Below are 11,165 nucleotides of genomic sequence, written 5' to 3' on the forward strand. Positions count from 1 at the left end.
ACATATCGCCAATCAGGTAACCACAAATACTTGTATAAAAAAACAATCTCTACACATATTATTCTTCTTGCTGTACATTCCTTGCATAGAAAGAATCAGAACAGTTGAATTTGTAATTCCAAATCAAAGCCAATAATATATTTATACAGTTGACTTGAAGTGTGGGGGATAATGCAAAGCTAACTAGATTAGGTGGAACAACTCTTGTGATGTTACATGGCAGGTTGACCTTCATGCCTGATTCCAAAGTAGGTTGGTTGGTTTATGCCAACTGCGACCAGAGCTCAGCTAACACTGCAGCTTGTGCCAACCACCTGAGCACACACTGCAAGAACAAAAATAAGTTTAAAGAAGTTGCAAGACATGAAAGAGAGTAGAAGTCATGACTAGAAACCCCAACATAGTGTCTACCGTTGGGGCTCAAAACCGGTATATGGGATTATCCCATATTTCAGGTTATGCTCCCTTCCATTTCCGTCTGTTCGACTCCTTACCACTTTTGAGGTAGGTTCCATGTATAATACTCCAAGTACCAGAATGGTTTTACAGGAAAATGTGAACGATGGTTTTAACTGAGAAAACTACTTATCAACTTATGGCCTACATTTTCTTACAGCTGGAACTCAGGCAAAAAAAAAAGAAAAAAACTGGAAGTATGAGTAGGCTAACTGTTAAAAGGGTATTCTCAGCGGGAACAAGGGCAAGCCAGTAACGATTGCTCTATTAAACCTGAAGAAATCATCTTCAGACACCATTGACTACCATGAGGTTGAATAGTTCATAAAAAGGGGCGATCAATTAGACATTCATACCTTGCACACTGCAGATGAGCCCATTAATTTCGATGAGCAGCAAACTTTTTGACATTTCTGCTTCAGTGAGCCCAAGGAAGATGAAGGCACTCAAACTAGCAGATAAAGCAGAAAATATTATTCGTGAAAAAAAAAAAGGCAGAATAGATGACATAAAGTAGATTGACTAAAAGGCAGCAAAATAAAGACAAAACGAAAACCACAATAACTACAATGACTAGGAAGAGTGATTAGCAGACATTACCTTCATAGCAGACAGCGAAGGCTTTCACCGTGATACTTATTGCAGGCCATTATATGTTTTTATCGTTCAAAGGCCAAAACAATGTTGAGGCCAACTCAGAAACAGTGGTTAGTCAACTTGCTTTTCAAGCATGCGAAACTCCGGAGAGTAAATTTTCACCTCTTAACTTTCTATTGATAAGGATGTCATAAGTAGCATCATCAGGTACAAGACCTCTGTCAAGCATCTCGTTATGCAGTCTAAAAGCCTCTTCCAGATTTCCCTTTCTAAAGTGTCCAGCAATTAGGGCATTATAAATAAGAACACTTGGAGTCAGACTCTTCTTATCCATCTCTTCTAAAACCTTCCGGGCATTATCTACCTGTCCTTTGTTACAAAGACCATTTATCAGGACAGTGTATGTGACTATATCAGGAACAATACCCTTGTCAAGCATTTCTGAGTAAATTTCTGACGCGAAGAGTAGTTTACCCTCTTTTAGCAACCCATCAATTAACGTAGTGTATGTTTTCAAGTCACAAGGAATTCCCTCTTTCATCATAGCCTTATGTAAATCAAGTGCCGCTTCCATGTTATTTATACTCCTGAAACCACTAATTAAGCTATTGTAAACCACTGCATTAGGAGATAACCCAATTTCACGGAGTTCAGAGAAAAGCTCACGTGCACGATCCATATCTCGTCTTTTGCAGAACCCATCAATGAGAGCACAATATGCTGTAACATCTAGTTGGAGACCCTTGTTTGTCATCTCATTCCGCATTTTCAAAGCAAGATTAATGTTGTTGGTTTTGCAAAACCCATCGATCAAGCTTGTGTAGGTGATAACATTAGGGGAAACTCCACTCTTACACATCTCTCTATAAACAGCCATTGCAGAATCAATAGAGCCTTCCTTTATGAACCCGTCTATAATGGAATTGTATGTCATACAGATGGGAATGAAACCTTCCTCAACAAATTTCTTCAGCTTATTGGTTGACTCAGATGTACGACCGACTTTGCACAAACCGGTAATAATTGTATTGAAAGTGTAGTCCGTGGGGGTAATATTCTCACCCACCATTTTATCGAACACATCAAAGGCATGTTCTGCATCTCCGTTTTTGAAATACCCATCAATTAAAGTAGAATATGTCACAACATTAGGTCTTAACCCACAATCAAGCATCCGCAGAAATGCACCATGTGCCATATCCATGTTCCCGTCTCTGCAATGGCCAAGTATCAGATTGTTATAAGAAACTATACTGGGCATAACACCTCTATTCACCATCTTTTCCCATAAAGTGCAAGCTTCACTTACCTCGCCCTCTTTACAAAGCGAAGATAGGAGAGTGTTATACGTGAAAACATTGGCAATGCCATGCACAACTGCCTCATCTAACAACTCAAACGCTTCTTTTAATGACCGAGTTTTCAAGAATCCACGTATCAGGGAATTCACAATAAAGACGGTAGGCAAGATGCCCAATTCTTTCATTTGGCAGTAAAGGCGGCGTGCCTTTTCCATGTTCCCACACTTACAGCACCATTCAATCAAAACTGCAAATGCAGCCTTATTTGGAATAGGTCCATCCTCACATAGCTTATCAAACATATTAAAAGCACTTACCATATCACCTTGCTTGCAATATCCTTTCATCAAACTGGTTGCAACCACCAAATTCATCATTTTTCCACAACTCACCATCTCTTCCTTAATCCTCAACGCCTCTACCATATTTCCCTGCTTAACACAAGCCCCAATTATACAAGTGAATGCACACTCAGAAGGAACCCATCCCATATCTCTCATCTCCTTCAACAAAGCATAGGCCAAACTAGAGTTGGGCTTCTTACAGACAGCCCAAATAATAACTTCATATGCAGCAGCATCAAATGCTAGACCTCTAGTCTTTGCCTCACTGAATAACTCCTCAGCATCCTCAGGCTTCCCTTCTTTCAAACAAGCTCGCATGATCATATGAATAGTAGCACAATCACCACTTACTCCTTTCAGAATCATTTTATTATACAGTTCTCTTGCTTCAACAATCAAATTGCTCCTAACTAAAGCAGCCAGAAATATGTTAAAAGATTTAACTGAAGGAATTATATCGTGCTCTATCATCCCATCAAAACACTTCATGGCATGACTTAGCCTAGTAGCTCTAACATAACCATTCAACAGAAAATCAAAAACTGGAGAATCTAATTGAAAACCAAACCTCTCCGCAGAGTCCATTAAATGATCAACAACAACACAAGGCGTGGGGCTTGAATCACCAGAGCAAAACCAATTGAGCAAATTACGAGCGAATCTATGAGTCTCAGGAAATCCCACCAAAATATGAAGCAAAACACAAAACGAATCAATACCCTTGACAAAACCACGCTTACTTTCTACCTCATTGAAGTATCTCCAAGCACGATATGGATTGGTCCTGTGACTCAGAAGAGTGTCAATCAAATGGCTTCCCCTCAAAATCTCGCTTTCGGAGATTGGTGCTGTTGAGTGGGCATCTTTGGGCGCTGGGGCAGTTGGGTTAGAAGGAAAATGAGAGCATGAATTGATTTTCTCAGGGGAATTGGAATCAAGGACAATTTTCTCGGGAAAGTTGGTGTTTGGGTGGGGACTGCTGGGATTCTGATGGTCTAAGATATCTACGTCGGGAAACTGGGTTTTAGAACAAAGACATTTAGGATTTCTGAAGGAGTGAAGAATGTATTGAGGAATCGGTGAAAAAGTGAGTGCATATCTCATTGTTAGGCTTCTGCACAAAGAGGCGGAAGAGAAGATCTACCAAAGCCCTAATTGTAGACGTTAAACCCTCAGGTTTTTGTTCCTGCGGGATTTATTTTAATTAAATAATTATTGTTACTTTTTTTTTTCTTCAAAAACTTATATTTTATACAATATTCTTTATTCTAAAATAATTTCCATACTTAGGATTTTTTCTTATTGATCGCAGATCTACAAAATGTTGCTTTGGCCTTTGGGTTTCCTTTGTTTACTGTTTGGAAGTTTTTGCTGAGCTAATCATAACTTTTTTAAAAAAATTTATGGGTTGTAAGATAATTGATGGCATGCTTTAAGGATTACTTTTTGTCAGCATTACCAGCTTCATACAAAAGATTTGGGTTGTAGGCGTTAAACCCTCAGGTTTTTGTTCCTGCGGGATTTATTTTAATTAAATAATTATTGTTACTTTTTTTTTTCTTCAAAAACTTATATTTTATGCAATATTCTTTATTCTAAAATAATTTCTATACTTAGGATTTTTTCTTATTGATCGCAGATCTACAAAATGTTGCTTTGGCCTTTGGGTTTCCTTTGTTTACTGTTTGGAAGTTTTTGCTGAGCTAATCATAATTTTTTAAAAAAAATTTATGGGTTGTAAGATAATTGATGGCATGCTTTAAGGATTACTTTTTGTCAGCATTACCAGCTTCATACAAAAGATTGATGGCCGCCCATCAAGGTGAGAAAGTATTTATATAATACAAAAGATACAGCTTAAAACTGCATCCACGCTGAATACTCGAACTCGCCAAAAAAAAACAAGAGATTGTTTTTTGGAAACAAGACAGCATTGAATTAAAGGAATGATATATACGCCCCAGACCACGGGCGATGAGTTGCAAGATTTGAGTTGTGAGAGCTAGGCACTTGCATACAACCATGGCTGTGCTTTTGTTTCTCTTTGCCTTTCTAAACCAGGCTTATGCAAGTGCCAACACCTCCTTCAATTTCCCCTCTTTCACCACAGAAAGTTGAAAAAATGACATCTTGATTTGCATGGGTTCAGTTACCAGTGGTGATGGCTTCTTGAGCCTTACCCCAGAGGCTACACAAGGAGACAATACAAGCTTTCCTGCAAAACCAAGTTGGCAGGGTTTTATATCGTTATCCCGTCACCGCCTGGCCTGCAAATATCTCTACCACCTTCACCGTCAGAATTATGCGGACCCCCCATACACCTCCTGCCAATGGAATGGCTTTTATTATGGCTCCGGACAATGGTCCCCCACCGCGAACCAGCCAAGGCTCCTCCATCGGTATCATGGATGAATCAAGTGAAGGTAGATAAATATGCAATATAATACATACATATATGAACAAACAAGCATGATAAATCTTTGTGTATGGTTATGGAGCTGAGAACCATTTCCTGTGTCAATATGCAGATAATGTTCAACAACTAGCAGTGGAGCTCGACACTTGCAAGGATATAGGTGATATAGACGGAAATCACATTGCAATCGACACAAAAAGTGTATTAAACTCAGTTACTGCCAAGAGTCTCAACAACATACGCGTTAATCTTACAAGTCAAAGAAATATCAAGGTTCGGGTTGATTATAACAGTTGGACTAACCTGCTTGAAGTGTACGCAGCATATGCATCAGACCCACTAGTGAAAGTTATCAAGCTCCAGATTGACCTTGAAGGAACTGTGCCGAGATCCATATTCGTCGGATTCACAGCCTCAACAGGGTCTTTCACAGAGCGCCATCAACTCTTAGATTGGAAGTTCACCTCCACAGTTTATATGTAGAGGTCAATGAAATAAAATCAGGACCAATAATCAAATTATCATGAGACTACATGTCTATTTTATTTGAATTTTCCGTTTTGTTTGAAAATAAAGAATAATTAGAAAAGAGATGCCAAATCAGTTCTCATGTTTCATACATTGAAACAAACAAGGGGCAATTTCTGCCATCTAGGATTGCTGCGTACGCAGCCAGCAGTTGCTCTTGGCTAGTATAGTGGTATGAAAATTTGAACACAGCGAGATGATCAAGGGATTGATGCATTTCGGGTGGAATAAAAATATAATATGCAAACTTTCATATGTCCTGGGGCAATACTTTACGTATCATCTCCAATGGAAAAAGTAGTTTTACAAAGTTGATACACTTAGCATCCTACCGAAGATCTGCATTCAGGTCATCATAATGGTGAACAATTTGACTTTAATGGAGCCTATAATTTTCCCCAAGTCTTCATCCCAATGCTTTACCTGTAAGTACTAAATCATCAACATCAAGTTAGCTTTTCATAATTTATCATCACAGTAAAGGAGAAGTGGGAATGAACATACATTTTCCAAAGGGAAGGATCAGAATCCAATGAATGGGGTGATGGACACAATGACACATCAAGGAGGTGGAGAAAATATATATCTGAGCAAGGGAGCTACCACTGCTACGCTTAAACTGTTCCCCAGCAATGCATAACTGCAGCCAAAAAAGACACCTCTTAACCAAGCATATATGAGCTAGTTTCTATGATTCCATATGATACGATCTTATGTAAATTGTAAGGTGTTTGCTGTCCTAACAAATTTAACATGACAACCATGTTTCCAAAAAAATCGTACTACAATCTAGCTCGAGGATCAGAGAGCAATGCTGTCTTTACTTCTACTTAGATTCAGAGAGGAAGTACAAACAAAATTGGAAACATAAAGTGAACAATGACTACTTTGCCAAGAGGACCATAGACAATTGTAGGCCTATACTTCAACCCAAAGTACTTTCATACATTGCAATCACATAATTATAACTTGATGGAAATAACATATAGTTTCTATATTAAATCACTACGGCCATCTTCTTTATGGGCACCCATCACTCTGGGGAAAATGGCAATAGAGGGGGGGGGGGGGGAAGCTTACCGCTGTCTAAGGCTTATGTGTTGTGGGAACTGAAAATCCTCTGGGAAAGAATGGAAATTAGCAACCTGGCCATAAAAAAAAAATTAATTAGCTCCTGTAAAAAGTAAAAAATAAATAGAGAACAAGAGACAAGAAAAATCTGCATGCCTCTCTGGGGGTGAAATATCTAAGGGCCTGCTCCTTCAATGAAGAGCCCTTCCCCTTATTCTTTGGCTGCATAGACATTTTTGAAAATATCAGGTGAAAAGCCCAGAGAGAGAAACTGCTAAAGGTGAATAAACTGAACTAGATCTAATATGACATAGGGAATATGATAAAAAAAAACTGCACTGCATTGCATAAAGCAAAAGTCACCGATCATAAAATATATTGTAATTAAAAACTGAACTAGATACTGGCCCAGTAAATTGATTATTTGAAAAAGAAAGTTCTGCTGACTGATTGAAAATGGATATTAGTAACAATGCCATGCGATATCAATAGATATTATCTGATTCACTTAGACAAGGACCTTGAGAGTAAATTTTCTGGTCAAGATGCAGAGTGAAATGCCTAGATAAATTAGATGCGTAACTAAATTATATTAATGCACAGTTCCAGATCATGGTCCCATCATCAAGAATATCTGCAAGAATTAAATAACAGCCTACCTGGACAGTAGCCAATAGGGACCCAGTACCTTTCACATATCGATAGTAACTCTTTGTAAAACAACAACATCGCTTTGAATCCGGATAGACAATATCTGAACTCTATTAGGGAGTACTTAAAAAGAAAGAATAAGTCCATCAAAATTGCAACTGTGAAATTAAAAATGCTATCAAGGACGAAGAGAGAAAAATCATCATAAGGATACCCATAGCACTTCCCCACCTCTCTATCAAGCTCAAGGGAATGAAATATTGGTCTATGGAGCTCAAATCACATTCACTTCCCTCACAAATTTTATTGGAAGCTCCAAGGTCCTTTGGAGGAATATTAATCACTGCCCCAACAACAGATTCTGCATTTATTTGGCCCCCGAAATCACTGAACTCGAGAAACCTCTCTATTGGCTCACAAGACTGAAGCAATCTATCCCAGCTCTCTTGTGGTTTATCACATTCATTCATTACTACATTATCATCATGTCCAAATAATGGAGTTGGAGACTGAAGAACCTGGCCATTGAAGGCTTCTTGCTGAAAGGATAGAGGCTTTCTTTTTGCCTGCAAAATAAATTAACCACAAGTTACGTTGTGTGGCAATATTCTTGAAACAGAGGAAACCCTAGTAGTTACCATTTTATAAATAAATGAAAGTACTGTAACCAATTAAAAGAGTGTTCTACAAGACGCCAAGATATGTCCAACTAAAAGAGCACATTTTAAATTATCAATTACAAGAGAACCAAAGTCCTGCTCTAATATCCTCATATAAACACAAGTAACCAGGAAAGCAGAGTATCCTCTCCAAGGAAGAGACACTTAATGTTTAGTTCCTACAACTGAGGCCAATTTGCCAAAGCCCTAACCAAACTATTTGGAACAGATGCCCTTCTACCTTATGTAGGGACAAACGTTCAGTTGCCTTCTTAGGATTATGCTTATCTATTATATATTAATAGAAACCATATATGTGCTATGAAGTGATTGGAATGATAAAAAAACTTGTAAACCATCAGAAAATCATGAGAACCTGCATTTGCTGTGTAATTGTTCATGAATGTGAAATAATTTAGTACCAATAATGGTTTTGAGAAAGTAAATCCCTGAAATAGCCCAACCAAGTAGTATTGCACTCTCACATGTCTATCCAAGGCCAGAAATCATATTTAGGAAAAATAATCCCTTAAATAGCCCTGTTTTAGTGATTGTATACTCTCATATTTCTACATAGGAAGCATAAGCGTTAATCCACCAACTGCCACACCAAACGTTAGAGAAAGAAAGAGGAGGGGGGGGGGGGGCAGGGTTTACCAGACAAAAGTAGCGCGGCCTGGAATATGGTACACGAAACTGTATTGGGCTTAAAATGAACTCCTGTGTAACAAAATCATTGTTTGCTAACATTTCCATCATTTTTGTATGTGTGTCTGATGTCTGCAATGGCAGAAAAATATATCACAGGATAGGAAAAAAGATGACTATAGATTCACAATTGAGGTTGATCTTAGGGAACAGACCTCAAATCCAACAACATTTTCCACAAATAGCATAACTGGAGGTCGCGTACTATGAGGTATAAGTTCAAGAATCTTGAGAAATGAAAATGCTCGAGCATCACCAGAGTGCTTCTGGAGGCCTAATAGCAAGGCATTCAGTGAATGACCATCAATATTTGTGTGGATCAATGTAGTTCTATGAAGATAAAACAAAAAATTTCACCTTGTCGAGTGTAAGGTTGGCAAGGAGGAGAGAGAAGCCATGCATGTGCACCATAGCTGTCAAGATCAGCAGCAGTCAGGCTCTGGATATTACCCTGAGCCAATTAAAAGAATAGGATGATATGATAAAAGACAAAGAAATTTCATGTCAAAAGCCACTTTAGCAACTCAACATTTATATTTCCATACTGAAACAAAAAACCCCTTAGTGATAACTAATTTTTCAACCCCTTAGTGAGAACTCATTAGCCTATGTCCAATTTTCGCATAACACAAAGTCTCAACCAGGAAACATTGTATTTTATGGTTCAGAGCATCAGGCAGTCACGAGGCCTAAAATCTGTAAAATGAATGTGAGCAGAGGATGTCAATGAAATGGATAGATGACAGAACGAGAAAAGATAATAAGAAAAGACTATAACTGGCAGCTTATAGAAGTTGTCACACCCAAGGGCGAACTGACAGAAAGGTTGCTTAAGATGGTCGAGACAGGCACAATATAGACCTCTAGATTAAAACCTGACTAAGTTGTACATAATTTGATAAAATATACCAACAAGGATCAAAAAGAGAGAAATAAAGCTGATTTGAAAAGAGTTTATTCACCAAAGTCTTGCAGAAACTATTCCCGGAAACAAAATTGTTAGCCCTTTATAAAGGTCCATGAAGAAAAGGTTAATATAGCTGAACCCAGCTCGAATTAGACAAAGCCCAAACAACAAAGCCACCAGCATTGCAAAATCAAAAGAAAATCTATGACCCACAAGGCCACAAGAATGAGTAAGAGTAGAATCACCCTAGATTTTGAAAAACTGCAGAGTAAAGGATTTCAATTTCTGACCAACTTTAAAAGGCTATAAACCTCTACCTAACTTTACCTTAAAGCCTTTAATTCCAACACACTTGGAACACAATAAATTTCTCACTGAACATGCGAGCAGGAAACAGGCTGACATGAAATCACAGACATCCTTATCAAACGAGCAACTGGTAAGTAACATAAAAATGGCATGCAAAACAGTATTAGAATGAATAAAACGCTTAAATTAGCCTCTCATTCAGGTGGGAACCTAAGATCCTCCGTTCAATCTAGACAACGTTCCTAAATTAAACGCAATAACTACACACGGTTTATTTTGTGCTTTGACAATACTTTCTTACTCTCGAAACCAACTCTTCCACATGAAAACCAGTAAAGAAATAACGTATTGAGATTCAATCATTCCTTTCCTCAGTTTGATAAGCTTAATCTAGAATAAGAAGCAAAACCTGACAAGGACGGTGACCAAAATTGTGCTCGTATACATCATTCGCCTTGTCGTTTATGTCAAAAGCTTCAACCACTTTTGCATTCACTCCCGCCTCTGTTAACGAATACCTCTAACTCGGATGAAAAAACAAACGAAAAAAAAATGAATACGCCTAAAATCTATGCAAACGGAAAAACTAAGTATAGACTATAGGGAGACGACAATCAAGAGTTAGGGTATCCAGAGGTACCATGCCACCGATGCCGCTGTAGAACTCGAGGACTCGCCATGGCTCGTCCTCCATGACTCTATTCCTCTCCCGCCTCGCCCCCACCTGAAGTAAGTCAAACAAATCGAACGTTGTTGGAGGTTTTCCTTTTTCAAAAGGTTAAACCTTGCAGGATTAGGATTAGGATTTGCTGGGTCTGCAACGACGCCGTCTTAACGTTTTAAAGCATAACCGCTCTTTCCAACGACGTCGTCTTATTGTTTTGTCCTCTTTTTGCAAGGACAACGTTTTTTTCTTATTATTATTTTTTTTATAGGTCGGTTTTCCCAGTGACGGACTTGAGTTTACAGGTGCTCGAGGCGAACTCTAGAAAAGGGCCTGTATTTTCTTTTTTATTTATTTTAAAATCAAAAAATTTTCTTTTATTAGTTTTTTAGTTGAAATATATGGAGAATTATTAGTTTTTAATTATTTTTTATATTTAGATTAATATAAAATCAACATTTTTTTCAAAAATTTGAGATGCTCGGGATTTGAGTGCTCGGGATTTGAGGGCCCGGGGCCACCGCCCATGTCTCCCCACCCTAGGGCCGCCCTTA

At 38.3% G+C, this 11,165-nt stretch overlaps 3 protein-coding genes across 5 annotated transcripts; 1 reads left to right on the forward strand and 2 right to left on the reverse strand.

The window, feature by feature from the left end:
* Positions 1 to 12: 12 nt before the first annotated feature.
* Positions 13 to 3,867, reverse strand: LOC120005388 (pentatricopeptide repeat-containing protein At3g54980, mitochondrial-like). The gene is made up of 3 exons (XM_038854996.1): positions 1,057 to 3,867; positions 813 to 907; positions 13 to 325 (listed from the first exon to the last, which is right to left on the reverse strand). The coding sequence occupies exon 1, from the start codon at positions 3,800 to 3,802 to the stop codon at positions 1,181 to 1,183; it is 2,622 nt and encodes an 873-aa protein (XP_038710924.1). The 5' UTR covers positions 3,803 to 3,867; the 3' UTR covers positions 13 to 325; positions 813 to 907; positions 1,057 to 1,180.
* Positions 3,868 to 4,568: 701 nt separating this feature from the next.
* LOC120004789 (truncated lectin 2-like) lies at positions 4,569 to 5,631 on the forward strand. The gene is made up of 2 exons (XM_038854089.1): positions 4,569 to 5,121; positions 5,227 to 5,631. Exons 1-2 carry the CDS (start codon positions 5,001 to 5,003, stop codon positions 5,595 to 5,597), a joined length of 492 nt encoding a protein of 163 aa, XP_038710017.1. The 5' UTR covers positions 4,569 to 5,000; the 3' UTR covers positions 5,598 to 5,631.
* Positions 5,632 to 5,839: 208 nt separating this feature from the next.
* On the reverse strand, positions 5,840 to 10,744 carry LOC120004788 (tRNA (cytosine(38)-C(5))-methyltransferase 2). 3 transcript variants are annotated; one of them, XM_038854088.1, is made up of 11 exons: positions 10,588 to 10,744; positions 10,357 to 10,467; positions 9,089 to 9,182; positions 8,887 to 9,005; positions 8,681 to 8,803; positions 7,579 to 7,930; positions 7,373 to 7,467; positions 6,870 to 6,935; positions 6,723 to 6,787; positions 6,147 to 6,282; positions 5,840 to 6,065 (listed from the first exon to the last, which is right to left on the reverse strand). In XM_038854088.1, the coding sequence occupies exons 1-10, from the start codon at positions 10,639 to 10,641 to the stop codon at positions 6,204 to 6,206; spliced, it is 1,158 nt and encodes a 385-aa protein (XP_038710016.1). In that variant the 5' UTR covers positions 10,642 to 10,744; the 3' UTR covers positions 5,840 to 6,065; positions 6,147 to 6,203. The 3 variants fall into 3 exon arrangements, with proteins under 3 accessions (XP_038710016.1, XP_038710013.1, XP_038710014.1); XM_038854085.1 differs by having other exon boundaries at positions 5,840 to 6,074; XM_038854086.1 differs by having other exon boundaries at positions 5,840 to 6,068; positions 6,145 to 6,282.
* Positions 10,745 to 11,165: the final 421 nt, after the last annotated feature.

Source organism: Tripterygium wilfordii, chromosome 9 (assembly GCF_013401445.1).
Source record: "Tripterygium wilfordii isolate XIE 37 chromosome 9, ASM1340144v1, whole genome shotgun sequence".
Lineage (NCBI taxonomy): Eukaryota > Viridiplantae > Streptophyta > Magnoliopsida > Celastrales > Celastraceae > Tripterygium > Tripterygium wilfordii.

Excerpts from the sequence above, each read along its gene's own strand:
- LOC120005388 (XM_038854996.1), bottom strand. The coding sequence starts at position 3,802 with ATGAGATATGCACTCACTTTTTCACCGATTCCTCAATACATTCTTCAC.
- LOC120004789 (XM_038854089.1), top strand. The coding sequence starts at position 5,001 with ATGCGGACCCCCCATACACCTCCTGCCAATGGAATGGCTTTTATTATG. Across the intron at positions 5,122-5,226 it reads CATGGATGAATCAAGTGAAG|ATAATGTTCAACAACTAGCA; the intron begins GTAGATAAATAT and ends GTCAATATGCAG.
- LOC120004788 (XM_038854088.1), bottom strand. The coding sequence starts at position 10,641 with ATGGAGGACGAGCCATGGCGAGTCCTCGAGTTCTACAGCGGCATCGGT. Across the intron at positions 9,006-9,088 it reads CCAACCTTACACTCGACAAG|GCCTCCAGAAGCACTCTGGT; the intron begins GTGAAATTTTTT and ends CCTTGCTATTAG. Across the intron at positions 6,283-6,722 it reads CACATAAGCCTTAGACAGCG|TTATGCATTGCTGGGGAACA; the intron begins GTAAGCTTCCCC and ends TTTTGGCTGCAG.